The following is a 21848-nucleotide window of genomic DNA, read 5'->3' as shown; positions in this document are numbered from 1 at the left end:
GTTTTGTATAGTCCGTTGAATCGTACGTTTTAATGTAAATTATTTTATCATGTAGTCTAAAAATAATTATAAGCATTGATGTCATCCACTAGTTGTTTTTATTTTCAGCGAGTTAGAAAAACACAATTTTCTCTACACATTTGTACACAGTTCGCAAACAATTTGTGTTTCATGCCTCTTTGATATAGTGATAACAATGCTTTGTGATGGGGCTTCTTATACTTACAACCAGATGATGTACTAACATACAACAGTCTCCCTAAACACTAACACACTCACTCTGAATAGCGTTTGTCACACATGGAAGACACTCCTGAACTGACATGAAATGTTTTACAAAATTGTCCCTGCCCTGCAGGTACGGTGTTAGAATTGTACCTGCTGCACCTATTGTATAATCTTATCTTATCTTTTCTTCCTAACTGACTTTATCTTTCCTAATCCCTCCCTTGGCACCGCCTCCTTTTGGCTATGAGTTGAGCGTTCACCCCTGTGAGGAAGGCTCTGGGTTCTGTCCCCTGGCCGAGACAGACCAAAGTTTATAAAAGTGGTAGTTTCTACTCCTGCTTAGCGCTCAGCATACAGGGAATGGGACAATTGGTTCGACTGTTGTCAGTATAATGTGACCGGGTGGGGTGTGTTGCTTGGTGTCTTCGGCGGCATGTTTCAGTGATATAGCACTATAAAAAGGGTAACAGTTACACTATACAAGATGACACAACATGAACATACCGCAATCTCCAAAAACACGCACCTCGCACAACATACACGCAACGCATTGCATACATAGGAGGCCATCCTTTATCGATCATAGCTTTTAAAAGGACGTTAATTAATCAAACAAACAAACAAACACAAACACAATTTTCCACACAAAACAAAACGATCTATGAAAACAACCCACAACACTAGTCTAGCTAGAAATAATATATATATCAAAGCACAACCCCATCATCTCCATAAATGTGCCATAAGGAATACAATTGGCGTTGTCCAAAACTGTCATGATTATTTGCACATAAACAAATGTTATATTCTTGCTATGAGTGGGAATTCGCTGAAATCTAATATTTTATCCGTCTAAAAACGTGTGTAATAACGGCATTCATCCATCGAGTCACAGCTGTATCATGTATACAATACTCATAACGCATGTGTTTCTCCAAAACCAATATCATCGATTTCCATTTATGTTGTCATCAAGATAAGGCAAAGCCAATATGACAAGTCGGTCAACTAATAACGATTCATCTGGTGGTATGTCAAGCGTCTTTTCATTCATGTAGAAATGTCTACGTTTGTGTTTAGATATATGTACTAGTTAAAAACATAGACATCGTTTGTCATATATGGTGTTTTATAGTTTATTTTTTACATTGAATGAAATTCAAATTATGCAACTAATGTAAACGTTCGCGGGATCTTCGCGTTGAATTAACCCGAAGTGCTCGTGGGAAATCCACGTGATGGAACAGTTGACCCCTGACCTTTTCATGCCTAGGTGCAAGACAATTGGCTGAACCACTCTATTTCTGGTATAACGGGGATATCACTTATGAAACATTTATCTCTTCCATGATGCCTTTTTTATCAATAACTCAGCTTATCTTCGACTGGTACAATGAAAAGCATTATCATCAACCAGCCATATTTTGTCCTTTCTTCCCTTTTTTAGTGAAACTTCATTGCAAATCAAGTTTGTTTAAAGAAAACCAGTAGTTTTTGGTTACTTTTGAAAGTAGTACTTGTTTTTCGATTGATTATGTACTGTTATGCGCTAACAATATATTGCACTACAATGTTTGAAAATCAAATGGCTATTTAACTCTTTGATTTAGTTTTAACGTGGTCAAATGTTTCTTCGCTGGAAACCACCGAATTTCGATAAATGAGACAAGTAGATCCCCCCTACAACCTTTACATGTACCTCGCACAACAAGCACGCAACACACAGCATACATGGGATGCCGTCCTTACATGACCCTGGCTGTCAATAGGACGTTAATTAATCAAACAAACAAACAAACATTGATATTCGATATAAATATAACATATTATGCTATTGTATATTTAGGTGTGGTTTTGTTTACGATTTTTACGTCCAATTAACAGATTGGGTCATTTAAGGACGACCTCTCGTGGATGTGATGACTTGACTGGGTGGCGGGCGCGGTACGTGTTTTGGAAGACTGCGGTATATTCGTGTTGTGTCTATTAACTCGTTTGTTGTTAACTTTACCAAAATCAGCTAACACTTTCTATTATCCTGAATATTTAAATACCAACAGACCATTTTTGTTTTGCCACGCTGTTGATAATGCAATGTCTTTGCAGGAAATAGATATATTGATTTTTTCTGCAATGAATATAATTTTGTTTCTGAAGACACCGACGTTGTCTGCTCCAATTTGCTACATCAGTTAAGATATTTTGTAAAACGTATACTTCCCACTTTCGCACTTATCATTTGACAGTTTACATTAATGTTATCATAAAAACTCGTAAAATAAACGAAAATAAATATAACGCTAAACCCCCACTATGCAGATAATGGTTCTAGACAACGGCGATAGAGAACGTTATCTGGCAGAAAGGTATTAGTGTGGCTTGGTATTAGTGTGGCTGAGGATAAGTTACGACGACCCATACTATCACGCCGTATTTTTAGTTGAAATTTATTCTAGCTAAATATGGTCAATAAATTGATAGTTAAATTTTATTTTAAATATTACAATGTTCAGAAAATAAACGTTTCTCAAATAATTCTCAAATTCTGTAAGAGTAGGAATTGTGTAATTCCAAAACCAGTTTGGCAGTAAGCTGTAACAACAAAGAAAATAGGATTTGTAGGATGTAAAGTCTAGATTAGATAAATCACAAATAAAAATGCAATCTAGCCGGCTGACACATGTTCCTGACTCGAAATTTGTAAAGATTATTGTTACAGCTAACATTCCGGAATGAATTAATTGGTAACAGTTATGTCGAACCAAAAGACTTTGAATTGGACTTAATTGCTGTCAGCCAGAGTTGTTTGAATAATAGATATAATTAATTGGCGATAGGCGCAATAGGATTATTTCACTGCAGGTCCGCGTCACTGAGACACGTGAGCATGGGACCTGACGCATGGGCAGAACGTTGACCAATTAATATATCATCTTTGATTGGTCATCATAATTAAGAAAGAATCTAAACAAGACATCTCATTGGCTAAATAGTTAATCTCATGTTTGGGGTATACAAGATTTCTGATGTTCGGTGTTGGGTCACTCTTGAAACATCGCCGAGCAATAAAGATCACAAAAAACTTAAAAAGGATTTCTTGTATACTTCAGGTGAGTCAAACTTTGAATGTATTTTTTATTACATTTTTTATGAACTTTTACCGTTCAATATTTTCTATTCTTTTAACATAGGAATGTTTTATAACCACTTGCTGGTAAACAATTTTATGTATATAAAGCATATTTTACAGTACCTGAACCGTTTAACGTTCCCAAATTTGCGTTTCGTTTGCGTTTGCGTTATTTCCGTTAGCAATCGTTAGCGTTAGCAATCGTTTATCGTTAATCGTTATCGTTTGCGTTAGCAATCGTTAATCGTTAGTTGCGTTTACAATCGTTTGCGTTAGAAATCGTTTGCGTTAATCGTTAGCAGGACCCACTTCCGCTAACGTTAGCCACTAAAAATAGAACCAAATGCCGGTGAGATGCTTTGACGATCCGGATATGATATTACGTTTACCGCTTCGTGTAGAAGCGATTATCATAACATCTATGAAAAAAAAATAATATGAATAAAGTGTATTGTATTGCATTTTATATCTCTTTTGGATGTATATATGTTTGTTAGATGTGGTTGAAATAAAAATATGTACAGTAACAAGATCGCATATACATGACGTACGCTCCTATCCGTGAAAACGTTCTGAAATACTCGTATTTAAATGACATTTCAAAACTTCTTATTATTATTATCAGAAACATATATCATATATATGTTTGTAGTTACTATGATTTCTGCGAAAGCAATTCAAAATATTAACGAAACTGTCTTACAGAATATTAATGTCAAAAGCATTATTTTAGAAAGAATCCACGACAGCTGAAAGATTACACAAGAATATAGCTAAAACAGATAATAAAAAATATAAAAATGTTATTACAGACACGCTGCATCATATTCTTCTTGTTATGTTAAATTTCATCAATGTATGAAGAACGCTAAAAAAGACTCGGGAGATTTGTAAATAAATTCGTGAAATTTAAAAATCATGACGAGTTTGAACACGGGGAATAGGTGAGATTTGGCATTTACATGTACATATTTTTAAACGCAATTAATTAGTACTTGTATCTACATATATATATGAAAATGGAATAAAATGATGTAAATGTTTGTAATGTACGAGTATACCTACAACTACATGTTAACACGTGTAGAGAATTCGAACTGTGCAGGGGTACGTTACATTGTATTAAAGCCTTCACACGTACTGTACGCGTGTCAAATCAGGCACGGGTATACCTTTAAGCTCATATCAATAAAAACTGGACAGTCACGGGCACCTTCTCACATGTGTTCGTTGTTATTTGTACCTGGAATCTTTTCAATTCCCAGCGTGACGCGCACGGGTATTTTACCTGTACAGGTATATAGGTCACGACTGGTGTTACCTTGTGTCGACCCCCTGTAGCTGGCCACGGGCGGAGTTCACCTGTAATTAACACTTTCCCTTCTTGGGAGGGAGATTAACTTTATACCCAACTTACCTGTGCCCCGTACAAAAATATACACTGTGACAGTACATTTCACGGACATATATATACTGTCGTATTTCAAAGTTTTGATGTGGGCAATATGCTTTCCTATAGATTACGTTGGAATGAATTAGCTTACACTTATACATTGTATGAATATTTAATTTGTTTAAACTGTAAATTGAAGAGTTGCTTGGTGTGAAATGTGATCAAATAACTATATTTCTTACGCCAGTTACAAATATACGTAGAAAATTGTCGCAATGCAATTTTACAGTTATCTTCAGTGTACATACATGTATGCATGTGCATCACTATCTTCATCGTTGTTGTCATCAATGATTATGCATAATTTGACTTAATTTGAATATAGATAACTGGAAGTGAAATATTTCCGTTCTTTATATCTTTATTATATGCATGAACTATAAAATGAGAGAACTGCAAATGGCGAAACACGAATTCAAATGTTCAATCTTTATTACACTAGCTATGGCGTATGTACGTGTATTTGTAAATGTACATGTGCGACCCTAAAATCGATGCCTAGTCAATTGTAAGCAATGAGCTTTTATGAATGCACACCCTAATTATATACAGCGTGTAATCCGTTATGAAACAAATATTCCGAGAATACAATTTTCCATGATAAGCGGAAGAGCCTTTCGACAATCTGGAAAAAACCCTGAAACTTGTGATTGATGCGAGAAACACTATAAGATGTTAATTATTACCATTGTTGAGTTATGACACATCGATAATATAAATCAAACATATAGATGGAAATTTGATTTACAGCATTTTAAATGTGTGAAAATGTTTCCATTTAAAGTACATGTACCAGTATACGCCTGATCGCTTCACTAAAGTTATGACATTGTGACGGTAATATTATCAATAAAGTGTTGTTGTAACAATTTGTTTGTTATTTCTTAAAATGTCGGACAAATATGACACTTAGAATAACACAATTCTCTCTTAATACATACGGTTGTACAAGTAATTTGTAAACGTACGTGTGAAGTGGAAACTTCGTATCGAGTACAGTCGTGTTTGACTTCATTGTGTGATTATCACTAAAGAGATGCTGTAACAATTTGTTATTTCTTAAAATACCGGGTAAATATGACACTTTAGAATAATACCATTCTTTCTCCACACATACAGTTGCACATGTCATTCATTTTGTAAACGTACATTTTGTACATGGAAACTTTGCATCGAGTACTGTCGTCTTTGACTTCATCGTGTCCATATAGTTTTCATAGGCAAATGTTTATATGATATACAGAAACTTTAATCCCGAACATACTCCAGTTTTTCTTGTACTTTCGTTTGTATTTCAAAACATCAAGATCCGTAATTCATTTACCGTCAAGCCGTGTCCGTGATTATAACAACGGTATTTCCGGTTAATCATAGCCGATCGTTTTGCGTTTTGCGTTAATCGTTAATCGTTAGCCGGTATTGCGTTAATCGTTTATCGTTAATCGTTAATCGTTAGCGTTAGCAATCGTTAGCGTTAGCTAACGAACTATTTTTTTGCGTTGCGTTTGCGTTAGGCTGGGAACGTTAAACGGTTCAGGTACTGTACTAATGGAATAATTTCCCTGATCAATAACTTTAAATTATGTTTCACATATATATATATATTGTAACTGTACTTCCTTATTTAGGAGATAATGTATTCCTAGTTATTTCTCTGAATAAGTTGATAATAGGAGTTATTTTTATGTCTTCAACTTCAGTATTGCTTTTATCTAAATGATTATTTTTGATATATTTGATATATTTACTGTCTGTGTAAAATACGTAAATAATCATCTGTCACTGAACCATAAAATGATTTATAAGCTTTACATTATAATCAGTAATGTTTAGTTGACTATGTTACGGAATTCTTCCAAAAACCAGAATTTAGTTTTTATCCGGAAATCTTATTCCTTTTGGTTCCAATTTTATAATTGCTTTGCTGATTTCCGGTTAAGTTTTGAAGACCTTGCAGAAGAGAACAAAACAACATTTTCTACATCAATTCAACTTAAATTACAGTCTAAAACATTTATAAGGGAGTATACGATCACTGATAATTTAATTGTATATGTCTGCACTTATTGTATAGTTTCTACCCCGAGAAATTGTTGGGGAAAGGCAATCCATTTTGACGGAGCGTTATCAATTCAAATTTAGCGCGCTGTTAGGATGGGATGTATATAACACAAGAACTGTCATGTATTCACTCAAACCCGATTCTTTAAATGTATTGTTTATTAATGTCTAAGCGTTACGCATTGTGTATGTTTGTTTTGATTTCATATCTAAGCGTTAAGCACTATGTATGTCCAACTATCATTAATTAACACTCTTTATACTGTAATTATATAAATGAATATTATGATTTAATTGTCACTCTTGAAACATCGCCGAGCAATAAAGATCACAAAAAACTTAAAAAGGATTTCTTGTATACTTCAGCAATCCAGGTACAACCCCACGATAACACCTTGACAAATTGGTGTAGGATCCAACTCATGATCTCGGACTATGTAGATGTCTGAACTTCAACAGCAACGATACTGGTTTAGAGGGACACCACAGCCACCTATCTCTAATACAGATGACGAAGATGTCCAACAACTGCCGTTAGTAGCAGAGCAACGGATTTCAGAGGAGATTGACAAATATTCAGGTATGGCTGGTATTGGTCATGGTATACAGTTAGGAAAATTCTCCGGAAGAAAGGGCGAAGACCCACGCACATTTTTTGATAGATTCAAAAACTTCCTAGCTTTTACACAAGTAAAAGATGAGCAGAAAGCACCATTATTTGCGCTCAGTTTGGAACTAGACAGTAGTGCTTTCCGGTGGTATGATGGACTACAAGATACTGTTAAGAATGATATGGCTCAGCTGGAAACAGCTTTTCTTGATAGATTTGACTCTAAACCATTTTCACGATGGTCAAATGTTCGTGATGTAAACAGTTTGTCACAAGGTGCTAGGCAACCAGTCTTAGATTTTGTTCATAATGTACGATATAAGGCTAAAATTGCAAAAATGTCAGACACACAGATTTTTGATATCATTCTAGGTGGTTTAAAGAAGGAAATCAGGTCTTCTGTGATTCAAAAAGAGCCACAGAATTTAGATGACCTTATCAAGGTTGCCGAATTGGCAGAGGTGGCCTTATTAGAAAATTTTAATCAGGAAACTTCCGTACAGGATAGTACTGCTAGTCCAAGTAGTTTGTTTGTTAGTGCTAGACAAAATTGAGTCCTTGGCCTCGGATGTGAAGTCAATGCGGACTGAGGTAAATGTGATAAAGTCAAATGGTCAAACACACTCACAGTCATTTACAACTCACAGTCGTCATAGACAAAATCATTCGCAACAACACACTAGGCATAGGCCACATACAAATAAAAGTCAACCAACCAACACACAGTCACATGTTTGTAGTAGGTGTGTTTCATGTTTGTATCACGCCGTATTTTTAGTTGAAATTTATTCTAGCTAAATATGGTCAATAAATTGATAGTTAAATTTTATTTTAAATATTACAATGTTCAGAAAATAAACGTTTCTCAAATAATTCTCAAATTCTGTAAGAGTAGGAATTGTGTAATTCCAAAACCAGTTTGGCAGTAAGCTGTAACAACAAAGAAAATAGGATTTGTAGGATGTAAAGTCTAGATTAGATAAATCACAAATAAAATGCAATCTAGCCGGCTGACACATGTTCCTGACTCGAAATTTGTAAAGATTATTGTTACAGCTAACATTCCGGAATGAATTAATTGGTAACAGTTATGTCGAACCAAAAGACTTTGAATTGGACTTAATTGCTGTCAGCCAGAGTTGTTTGAATAATAGATATAATTAATTGGCGATAGGCGCAATAGGATTATTTCACTGCAGGTCCGCGTCACTGAGACACGTGAGCATGGGACCTGACGCATGGGCAGAACGTTGACCAATTAATATATCATCTTTGATTGGTCATCATAATTAAGAAAGAATCTAAACAAGACATCTCATTGGCTAAATAGTTAATCTCATGTTTGGGGTATACAAGATTTCTGATGTTCGGTGTTGGGTCACTCTTGAAACATCGCCGAGCAATAAAGATCACAAAAAACTTAAAAAGGATTTCTTGTATACTTCAGGTGAGTCAAACTTTGAATGTATTTTTTATTACATTTTTTATGAACTTTTACCGTTCAATATTTTCTATTCTTTTAACATAGGAATGTTTTATAACCACTTGCTGGTAAACAATTTTATGTATATAAAGCATATTTTACTAATGGAATAATTTCCCTGATCAATAACTTAAAATTATGTTTCACATATATATATATATTGTAACTGTACTTCCTTATTTAGGAGATAATGTATTCCTAGTTATTTCTCTGAATAAGTTGATAATAGGAGTTATTTTTATGTCTCCAACTTCAGTATTGCTTTTATCTAAATGATTATTTTTGATATATTTGATATATTTACTGTCTGTGTAAAATACGTAAATAATCATCTATCACTGAACCATAAAATAATTTATAAGCTTTACATTATAATCAGTAATGTTTAGTTGACTATGTTACGGAATTCTTCCAAAAACCAGAATTTAGTTTTTATCCGGAAATCTTATTCCTTTTGGTTCCAATTTTATAATTGCTTTGCTGATTTCCGGTTAAGTTTTGAAGACCTTGCAGAAGAGAACAAAACAACATTTTCTTCATCATTCAACTTAAATTACAGTCTAAAACATTTATAAGGGAGTATACGATCACTGATAATTTAATTGTATATGTCTGCACTTATTGTATAGTTTCTACCCCGAGAAATTGTTGGGGAAAGGCAATCCATTTTGACGGAGCGTTATCAATTCAAATTTAGCGCGCTGTTAGGATGGGATGTATATAACACAAGAACTGTCGTGTATTTACTCAAACCCGATTCTTTAAATGTATTGTTTATTAATGTCTAAGCGTTACGCATTGTGTATGTTTGTTTTGATTTCATATCTAAGCGTTAAGCACTATGTATGTCCAACTATCATTAATTAACACTCTTTATACTGTAATTATATAAATGAATATTATGATTTAATTGTCACTCTTGAAACATCGCCGAGCAATAAAGATCACAAAAAACTTAAAAAGGATTTCTTGTATACTTCAGGTACAACCCCACAATAACACCTTGACCCATACGATGGACATGGGAGGGAAATATAAAATAGGATATGGCGCCGTTATGAACAGTTATTTACATGACTCCGAGGCACAATAACAAGAAAAGCTGTAACTTTTCAGCACAAATAGAATTAATGTGATTTGTAGTAGAACGCTCTCACAGGCCCGAACAATTAATCGTATCAGCGTAAACTGTAAGCGTGCGTTATTTTACGATGTGGTAATTTATGTCAACTTTAAACCAGGTTACAACATGATTGTGTTCCCACTAGATATCCGTAATATATAAAATAATAAACGTATATACATTTACATGTAAAACATGCACGTGATTTTTGAGCGTTTATGTATTCGCAGCAAATTTCATGATTGTAGGTTCACGCCACAAAATGTTCATTCATCCTAATACAAATGTTGAAACGTTACACCGTAGGTAATACATAACGAGGCTTGTAACTGTCATACATGAATACGCTTTCACTACAGAAGGCGCGCCATCTTGATCAGTAAATCTTTTGGAATCGTCTAGAAATACAGTTGAAGTTGCTTTAACGCGAATCACATTCAAGACAACCTGTACCATGATTTGCGGTACTCCTCGTATTTTTTACAACACCTCTAAACAATAGTATATGAACCTTTTTGCATCACAAACCGACTGTCGGTAGCGATATAAAGAAGTCAAAGGAGTGCTGAAGTCAGTTCATGAATTCATAATTGGAAATGACCTACTTTAAGCACGGAACAAGTTGTCGGGCATGAAGGTTGAGACGGATGTTGATAATAATTCGGATCATATTCTTTAAAAAGATGCTCCACCGCCGACAGAGCATAAATGATATACTTCATTTGAACAATAGTTGGTGTTTAATCTTGTATACATATGTCTAATTAACACAAAAAATAATATAAGATAATTTCTTTTGCCTTTGGTGCAAGCGCAATCAATACTTCATTCCATATAGGATATAGTGCCACGGAATTTTTTCGGGATGCAAATAATTATTTTTTATATTTTTAACTTGAAGTATATTTAGATAATAATTCGGATCATATTCTTTAAAAAATTACCAGTGGGTAAAAATATAATGTGTTGCATTAATTCTGATCATTATAGAAATCATTAAGTTAATTGACATCCCTGTCTTTATGCTATCATATGTAGAATAGTAAGGATCGAACATTAAATCCTAAAGCTTATCAGTTTGGTTAAGTAGGTATAACGTACTATTGAAAGCCAGGTCTATAGCTCAGTCTACAGGATCTTGCAAATCAGCAAATCGAAGCGAATTTCCAGATTTGCATAAGATAATCGGAATACAAGATTGAGACTGCATCACATTGCAGCAAAGGACAGCGACAGTAATAGGCGTGCAGAACAAAGGTGATGGGAAACAGCAAGGTTTTTTTGACTATTGACAAAATATGCATTTTGTCTCTGTTTGTTCCTTTGCGTGAACCCTACGCAATGCCCTGTGGTACTTTTCTACATCAAGGAATCGTAAGGATTGGCTTTTCGAGGATAGAATCAATGAGACTTTAATTTAAGATCAACATAATCTGTGTAAATATTTATTGTCTGTGTGTTTAAGAAGTTGTAAAAGGTTTTTTTCTCAATATTATATATAGGATTTAATAATACTGTTCATTTTATATAAGATTGTATGAAACTATGAGTGTATTTTACGAGCCTTGACAAACGAGTTTCGTCAAATAACTACACATAACTACAACAACGTACATTTCGAATACTCAAAATGTGATGCAAAAATCTAGCAGAGGCCGCATTTTTTTTTATTACTTTGGCATATCCTGACGTCATGTGAATGTCGTTTATTGAAACCAAGCCGTGGCGTCACAATGGATTTTTAGCTAATGAAAATCGCTCCAGGTCATCTGCACTATGGTAGTGACATATACATAGTCACCACAGAGGTGACACAACTGGATATCAGGCGGATTATGCGATAAATAAAACTATTTCCCCCATCGGTTGTGTAATATTGTGCTTTAAGACAAATTTCGATATACATTTTATTGGAATCTCGACGGTCCATTAGACCAAGGCAACATATCTCAAGTCTCATATAAACTCAAAGACTGATTTATATAAACTGACAGAGAATGTTATTGGATCAAACTTTAAAAAGGAATCGTCCATTGATGAATACACGTAACCATTACATTGTTGCCGTCAAATGTGAAAATTTGTTAGCCACAAAATCAAATTATAAAATTATAACACTTTGAAATACAAACTACACGATATAAATTGCACTAATTTTGTTTGTTTAGACAGCTAACGAAGTTACCGTGTGATGAAGCATCTCTGTAATGCCATTCAGTCTTTGGCTGAATGTGTCAGAAACAGTTTATTTATGCTCCAGACACAACTATAGAATTTTTCGTGCCATCCTTTGTGATAATACGAGTGTCGGCTGAGTTATGTGTTGGTTGTAAGTATCACGTGACCTTGTGCGTGTCCAGTCCGATGCCATCAACAATTTGTCTGGCTGATTGGCTTGCTTTTTATCCTATGAACAACAACATGAGCGTGTTTGTGGTGAGTGGAGCGGTGTTAAAGGGGAAGTTATGGTGTGCTGACCAATGGCGTCATTCTCTCACTATAGTGTTATGTTTGAGTACACTAACTAATGTTAGTGAACGATGAAAAAACGCTGTTACATAGTGCCAAACAGGAGCCAAATTCAGCACGCGACGACCACTACACGGGAGCCGTCAACGATATGTACTCCGAACCAACTTATTTTTCGTGGCTACTAAATTTCGCGATTTCCGTTTCAAAACATTCTTTGGAAGATTTAGTTTGCGGATTTAAAATTAAATCAAAATATATTATGAATTTAATATTACGCAATTATTGTAGAAGATATCAAATGGCGGAGATAAACATTTGCGAATTTACCTTGATTGCGAAATTCGCGAAAATTAATCGTACGCGAAAGAAAGTTTGGTTACATTATACAATAACCGAAACGACTTTCTATTTTTCAATTCTAAACGTAACTTTGATATTTAAGGTTTATAAGTTTTCTAGAGTTTTAATATTTATAATCTTGTTGTTGATACATCCCCTGAACAACTTTAAACAGTCGTCCTTTACTTAACGCGGGTCGTCTTAATTTCCCGGTGTCGCCAAAATTACAGCGAATATTCAGTATCTTTACATATGTCATACGGCAACACAGCAAAACGATTCTTAATTAGTATGTGTTGGGTGTTGCAACTTTATTTAAGACCATAGGTACAGATGTTATAAATGCTACAGTTAAACCTTAATAACTTGTTTCAGAACATATATAGTGGTTATTTAAAACATATCGAATGTTGAGAAAATGTTAGGCAAAATAATTTAAAAAATGTACATCTGCGTCGATGCAAACTCGCCGAAATTGGCCATGTAACATTCATGGATGTGCACTATAAGCACTAGGAAACATATAGGCGGCAATCTAATTCACACATGTAGGTATTCACAGGTATTACAAGCCTTCATTTATAGAGAAATTTAATAAACCCAAATACTTAAACTTTAAAACATCGTTAATGCACGCAGGCTGCATTGATTAAGTTCTAAAATAAAACTGCTCATAAAATGCGTTCCTGATCACACGCAGGAAGGATATTTTAAAGTATGTTGGGTTTGTTTAATTAACAAATATAATTAATAAGCAGATGAGTGTTGTTTTTTGGAATCAGTATATGGAATTCGTAACCTTAATGTAGAAGTACACGAATCAGTTTACAAAACTAACTCTGATGAACATCCATTATATCGATGAACATTCAGATTCAGTTAACAAAATATTTCACAAGATTCAGAAAAATACCAGTAGTACTTCTTCTAAAATTACCCTATACATTAAAGTAACGAAAACATGTCTAATTCACACCCTCTCCGAAGTTAATGAATGAAACTCGATGACCCCCGAAGATCGCTAACTAATCAGGAGATGGTGGCGACGGAGCATCTATTTACACAAAAACTTGGTGGAATAACATGGCCCTCCGGGGGATTGGCCCATTAGCAGGTCATGTCCGTGTATCTGTGAATGTTAACCACTGTAGACGCCTAACATGCCATTAAGGTACGCGCGCGCTGTTAATTGGGGATAAACGGTCAAGACAAATTGCGTCAGTAAGTAACACCGGCCTCGTCCATCATAATGACCAGTAGTGGTCACTCGAGACAGGAAATTGTAGTTATTGTAAACACAGAAAAGAATTGACGGGAAAGCCTGACAAGATAATGGGCAATCTAAAATATATAGATAATGTAATAAGAAATGCAAAACACGTGGCATATGTTATATCATTACATTAAATATGCTACATCGGCGACAAATCAAAATATATATTTTATTACTTGGACAATTATTGATATTTACTCGGTGACATGTAAATTTTCTTCAGGCGAATGATTTATTTTTTTGTATTTAACGCGCAACTATTTCCAAATATCTCGCTTATTTCAATGAAGCGTTCATTTGAACACCATGACTAAAGATCTGTAGATTCCGCTTTCGGTCTCCGCTCTTCGAACGGTTTATTGCGTTCAACTTTATTGTTAAAAGTGTCTTTTTTTACCCTCTAATATCTTCTATTCTTACCGATATATTATGTTATTGTGCTATCGTGATAAAGGGACAGACTGTCTAACAAAATCGACAATACATTTTGTTTACACGGTTAGAATTACTTCCTTGTCTCATTATTCGCTCAGTTTTATATACATTTTAGTGTTTTTTCTCATAAACACATAAAACTTCGTTTTGGATATGTTGCTTTATCCTTACTTCATTCCATATTTATTAAAGCGCCTCAGATTTCTTACCATGATGCATTTTGTTTTCAATATCTCAAACTTTTTAATCATGATTATAGTGTAAAGTATGTAACTTTTAATTTTGTTTCTGAAGGCATATTCTACTTTGTCTTTAACTGTTTCTATTAGATAACATATATCATTCGGCGGTGGAATCTACTCCGTTTGATGAGTGAAATAGCAATAACAATGTAATGAAATCACCACATTTAATGGAACATTGTTGATGTAATAAAAACAATATTATATAAAACACTTTCGACGTTCGACACAAATTAGACAAATAGCGAAGGCATGCGCATCATTAAGCTGATTGAAACGTCGAATCAACAGCTACAGCCTTTCGAGACCCCTTTTCTTTTGTTCTCGATGTGTGAAATAGTAATTAACCGTGTGATTGTCGCTTACCAAAAGGATGGGACATATTATTGTGGACTCTACAGTGTTATCACGCTGTCTGTCGAACATACAAATAAGTGCATCAACTGCCAATAAGCTCTCTTACCTATTGTGTAATGCTGGTTTATCCAAATACAACCACCTGACGTCACGGCGTTTTCCCGGTAAAATTTCAATAACAATGTCTGAAACCAGACTGGTTTTATTGAAAAGGAGGCATAGATAAGGGTTTACGTTAAAAATCAACTTACATGAACACCCAAAATGTCGGGATATTTGTAATAATAACGTTCAGACGGGAGAAAAATAGCCTGTCATATATGGATTAGAAGGGTAGGAAAATTCTCCCCTCGGGTCACAAACTACTGTGAAACTTATTTCAAGTCTCTGGTTTTACTACATTTTGTAACCCTCGGGTAAAACATCCCTATCCTATCTAACCACATATAAAAGAGCTTTAAAACATCAATTCAAGAACGTGATATTTCCATTGACGTATGTACTTTTAATGGTGAGAAAACACGCTATATCGTTTTTTCATCAATAATGCCCCCGTATCGACTGAACACCACCTGTTTATATGGAAACAGATGCTCAGGTTAGGAAATCCGCATTTGAACTTTCACTTTTCAATACGTATGATAGTTTAGTAACCTTACTGGCGAATTTTGTCTACCTGACTGACACATGACGATCTGTCAAACAGGTGTTGGTCGTATTATAGCTTAATCTGATCAATTTCTATGGAAAAAAGAGACTGGTGTGTACACGTGATGTTAGGAAAAAGACTCATATAACACAAACAAGATATTTGTACTTGTGGATTCTAATCGCCTATTCTAACAAGAGTGATAACAGATTTTACAATATATCGGTTTTATTTGTTAAACATCCAATTACCAGCCAGGGTCATTTAAGGACGTGCCGGGTTTGTTGGTTGAAGAAAACCATAGTACCCGGAGAAAAACCACTGAACAGCAGTCAGTACCTGGCTACTGCTCAACATGGGATTCGAACTCGCGTCCCAGGGGTAGAGGGCTTGTGGTAATATGTCGGTACATTTTAACCAATCGGTCACCGCGGCCGCTGTACAATATACCATTTTTACAGGAGATAAAAACATATATTGTGTAAGATTGGATATTGACGTGTAACGTATTCCCTTGCCTGATGTCGGAGATAAAAATAATCATCATTAGGCTATAGAGCGATATCGATTATAGTATATTAATCAATAAAAACAACTGGCATTGTGTTTATAATCGTGATTCTGCAGCAACAACGAAAATAATGAAAAATGCAGCCCAACGAATATTTCCAGTTATACAGAACCCTTTGTGATTTTATAGCACTATGATACAGGCCAGTTGTATCCATATATAGTATTCCGTATGATATTACAGTGTCCTTAGTGATACCGCTTAGTCTCACGATATAAAAATCGTTCATTTAATTTCGATATTATGGCTTCATTTCTAGTGCCAAAGCTCACTTTTATGCGCCAACGAACAATATTCGTGTATAATTATAGAGATCTTAAGAAGATGTGACCCACGAAGCCATATTAGGTTATCCGTTAAGCAGCTTTGTCGTCTGAAATACATGTAGTAACATATATATACGAAGTACTGGAAACCCAATCGCTATCTTAACAAAACATCAATATTTAGCTTTTTAGTCACTAGACATACTACACGTAAAGCATGTGCGGTATTACTATGCTGTTTTACTATTAGACATAGCTTTTTAAATTCTTAAATTGCTATTCAATTACTTAAATTAGTGCAAAAAAACATTTATTTAGAGATTATACTTTTGTAAATTTCACACAAAGTTCTGGTAGTCATAACGTTTTCGATGTTTATTTTAAATGTTACATTTACATTGTATTCGTTTAAATGATACCAATTGCATCCCTGTAGCGATATCGATGTCCGTCTTTAATTAGGGTGCCAATCGTTATAGTTCTTATCCACATGCTATCTAAACTCCTCATGTTGTTCCGATATTATGGTTTCATTTACTCAACCTAACACTAGTATTTTATTATATAGATGTTTTATACTAAGCGCTTCCCATGATATCCACCAAACAGTATAGTCGTGTGATTTAGTAACATCAATGCTGAGCTGGATACACCATCGGCAATTAGCTGTAACTACACAGAAATGGTATGGTATTTAACTTCAACACATTATTTGTAAATCCTAAAACATTTTGCAGAAAACATATAAAATATAGTGTACTCTATTGTAGTTTAATTTCGCACAAAAATAGTGATGTTTCGCTGTTCATTCCTTGTTACAATTACAATCATTTAACTTGTTATAAAGCAATTCAGTATTGATAATGGTGTTTGACTTGCATATCAATTCGATAGACGAATATCTCCGACATGAGCTTATATAATATGTACAAAATATATGATCCTGAAATCACGAAATTCTACATTACATAACAGTACCTTACATAAATGATTATTTCATTTATCACGATTCATAATATTAGAATCTTGCTCTCGCCAACACGTAATTTTATCAAGTTGCACGTGGTATATGAATATTTGCTATTTATATGTTAAATGTGTTAAATAGATAAGCATACCGTTGAATATTATTAAGATGTTCAACTAAGTTAGCGATATTTAATCAACACAGTTTGTCAGTTTGAAAAAAATGAGTAACCTTTGTTGCTCCTGTTGGATAGATTTGAGAGAATAAGTAGTAACAAACGATAATTATCAATTTAACGTCTTTATGTGAATTGGCCCTAATGTAAGCTAATGAATTAATTTCCATTACAGTTTTAATGAACATATACCATGTTTTGTTATATTTTCTCTCATAGGGCAAACTTTTGAAACTATGAAACTGTAAGAAATATTGATAAAACCACAGCTTTCAATTATAATCAGTTTCACATTCAATATAAATTAATCCCAATACGAGCTATGATCTTCATTCCTGAAACAGGTTTTGATGAATATTGTTCGTTAGAAAATAAAAACAGTACGAACAAATGAAATCAAACAACATGAAACCGAGATAAATAATTTAAAATCTTACCTGAAAACCCGTCCATTGGAAATCAAAGTTAACACTATTTGTAATAATACATCATACTGTTGATATAACGGTAACAATCACATGTCAATTCCAACAGTCATCCATAGAGTTCACACAATCGGACACACTGACGTGGGTTCGCGAACTGCACACAGGCTACAGAAGATGATGGTACTGACTGATTATTTGTAATTATACATTCAGCTATTTCAGACGTTCCCCACAGATAATGGTATCACGGCCAGCGGGCCTCGTGAGCAGTCGCTGGTAATCGGCCTCCGTTAAGGTATATATATACATATACATGTGTGTGGTGAGTGGCGTCTTAAGTAGTCCCGATAGATCAATATTTTAGGGGAGGGAGAGGGGAAGGGTCACTCCCGAACTCGATCAAGTGTCTCCTAACGAGTTGACTCTATATGTGAATCCTCTAACAGTAGCAGAACATGTTCTATAATCTTTAAACTGGATTAAACACTGACAGAAACTTGACCAGAGAAGAAATATCACTTCCGTACTCGACAAGTGACTCCAAAATAGTTGACTCCTAAATGTGACTCCTCTTAGAGTAAATGCGCACACTCTATTATCTCATAACTAGTCACACTTTTTAAATTAAACATTGACTCTCTCGTTAGAAGATAAAAGGCCAGAAATATCACTTCCGTACTCCATAAATTGACACTTTATTAATTGACTCCTATCGACGACTCCTTTTACAGTGAATGCGCAGATTACATTCTCTCATAATCAGTCACTTTACAGATTCATTCCGTGACTCTCCTGTAGTGAAATTTGACCAGAGAGGACTGTCATTTTCGTCTTTGATATATTAACTCCTAACTCCGTTATGTTATGTGACTCCTCTTAGAACAAACGCGAAAATTCCATTCACTTTTAACTAGTCACTGTACAGATTCACCGTGAATCTCTCTATAAGAGAATTTAACCATTTAACCAGAGAAGTCTTGCCTCTTCCGTACTCGATAAATTGACTCCTAACGACTTGTCTCCTCCCTAAGAGTAAATGTGGATATTCCATTTTTTTCGAAACTAGTCATCTCTACAAATAGAAATTCAACAGTGACCCTTCTTACGTTAAATTCGACCAGATTTTTTTGAGCGTCACAATTACACTTGAGCACCTCTTCAGATACAACTGTGTTTGTTCTAATTAGCTCATTCACCCCTGGAGACACGTTTGAATTCTTCTAACTCAAAGGTTGGAAGAGGCCGTTAGGAAGCTTTAGGTTAAATGAGTTAAGAAACCATTCGAAGTTTTCAGATATGGAAATAACACTAGCGCCATTTAGGTACATCATAATAGCCATCCTCCACTAGAAATCGCCTAAAGGCAAAGTTAAAATTTCTGTACATATGCCCGTTACTTTCCATAAGCGAATTTCAAATTTATTTTATAATATTGAAATTACATTAGCGACTAGCACAACTTAAGTATGATTTCACCTTTCTCTCTGGTATATTGGTATTTTATACACTTATAATTGAATTGAAATTACATCAAAATGATAAAATGGTGATATCATTTTCAACGCAAGTGGTGTAGACATATTCACACAACTACTCGCAAATTTTAAATTCGACTTTAAAAAGCGTAATATGAGCGGATTGGTGTGGGTTGAACAACGTGATAATACAGTCAATGTAATTGACGGATTGTGCTTCTATGGCTCAGTCGGTTGAGTCTTAGATTTTCACCCCCGAGCCCAGAGTTCGATTCCTGACCTGGCCGGGACACCCGAAAACTGTGGGGTTTTTCACATTGGCGCATAAGTGGCTTATTTAGAAAAGCAACTAGTGACACATATATCACGCAAGCGGCTCCCAAAGTCAGTATTCTCTAAAGATTCGACCAGCGACTTTACCAAATATCGCTATGATCATTCAATGATCAATATAGATAATACGAGATAATAATGACTCGTGAAATGACTTATCAAGCTACTTTCGTGCATCGAAAATAACAAGATTGGCTACAGCGTTGCCCTATTGGTTGTAAGTTTTCCCTCAAACATTTCAATGTCATTTTGTATCAATATCAACATTAATAACGATGTGTTATTTTTTAAAGAACTATTTACGGCTATTTCCCAGAGAATATGTAAATAATATCAGATGTTTCCAAAAAAATATTTGCGTCAGGAAACATATGGAAACCATCATACATATTTATCAATCAGTTGTCTAGTGATAGGACAGCGCTCTGTTTCCACTATTTACACTTCAGGCGAAAACGTAATACAACCCCATTCTCGAATTGATCTCTGGTCATAGAAATGCCACAAAACAGCACACAGAACTGTTTCGACAGACGCTACAGTTTGGTTATTGAATCTGGTTTTAAATTTCTGCGTCCGATAGGTTTCAGCTACCACAATTAGCGGGTTTATGGGTAACTGGTGTCCAGCAATGGTTGACCACCAGACAATCCTATATCATATGACCGACTCATAAACGCTGTTTGGTTTATTGTGTATAATAAAAATGGCTTACTATAATACACAACCGAGTAGGTTATCATGGCGACACAATGGAAAGATTGCCGTTATGTCATATTAAGTCCATAAAATGGCGAGCCTCGGTGTGATATGTTTTGTGTTCCCTGGTAACAAAACTATATTTAATATTAATTGAAGAGAAAGAGCGATAGCGAGTTATCTTATCGTTTTTGAACGAAATGTTAACACGGCTTATTAAACCTTACAACATGCTTATAACCGTAATTCGAGAGGAAACGGTATAAACTAATCTGCTGAAATTTTGAATGCTGATCAGTCTTGACGTGATCTCTCGATTGACATAATGTTGATCGATTCGGAATACCTTTAAAAGGTCGAAATTTTGGGTCAAACAGGCAAAAATCGCCATTTTCACCACTGGTTTCTGTTTAATTCGTCCTTATGATTTTAATAATAAAGTATATGAACAGAAGTTACCAGCCGTCAAAAGGTGATGTTTTCCCGAATAAAATGATTCCTTTAAGTCTTCGATAGGTGCCACAAAACCCCTAAACGATGGTCTCGAATTAGGTAAACTTTTGGCATTGTTCAGAAATTTCCCCAGGGATATTCTAGTAGGTTCTCGAAGCGCCGATTCAAATGACGTAATTTCCGAAAATCCCGGAATTGTGTATTCGGTTCGATGAACGTTGTATTGAAGCTGCCATGCTATTAAAAACAAAACAGTCAATATAAGGTAAGCATTTTACGTTTTGATGTTTAAGGTTGTTGTTTATTAGAGATATTCTTATGACTGTAAGTTATGACAACGAAAATATAAGAGACATCACACAGATATATCACAGTAGTTAACATGCATCACACTGAGTAAAATAGCACTAAATTGTTAAAGTTCATGCCAACACAAAGCTTATGCATGCAATACATTTCATATTAAAAGACAGTAGTGTACAAATATGCCAATATGGCAAAAGATAAAATTTGACATGGTAAATGCTAATATAGCATACTCTGAAACATTAATACAACACCTAAGATGATAGTTAATAATAAGACTGACATTTGTGACACAAACAATAAATATAAGCAACTAAAAG

The 21848-nt window shown here is 34.7% G+C and overlaps 1 protein-coding gene across 2 annotated transcripts in view; it reads right to left on the bottom strand.

Moving 5' to 3' along the window:
* Positions 1 to 21848, bottom strand: part of LOC138310479 (tyrosine-protein kinase transmembrane receptor Ror-like) — a 160858-nt gene that overhangs the window by 38523 nt on the left and 100487 nt on the right. Inside the window, exon 1 of one of the 2 annotated variants that reach the window (XM_069251707.1) lies at positions 18272 to 18579. The exons of the other annotated variant lie outside the window; for it this stretch is intronic. Coding sequence (XP_069107808.1) covers positions 18272 to 18287 — 16 coding nt within the window. The 5' untranslated portion in view covers positions 18288 to 18579. Of the gene's footprint in view, positions 1 to 18271; positions 18580 to 21848 lie in introns of those variants that run through there. 2 annotated transcript variants of the gene reach the window in all.

Source organism: Argopecten irradians, chromosome 16 (genome assembly GCF_041381155.1).
Source record: "Argopecten irradians isolate NY chromosome 16, Ai_NY, whole genome shotgun sequence".
Classification (NCBI taxonomy): domain Eukaryota; kingdom Metazoa; phylum Mollusca; class Bivalvia; order Pectinida; family Pectinidae; genus Argopecten; species Argopecten irradians.
The sequence above is the reverse complement of the archived record's forward strand: the minus strand, read 5'-3'. Positions and strand labels throughout refer to the sequence as shown.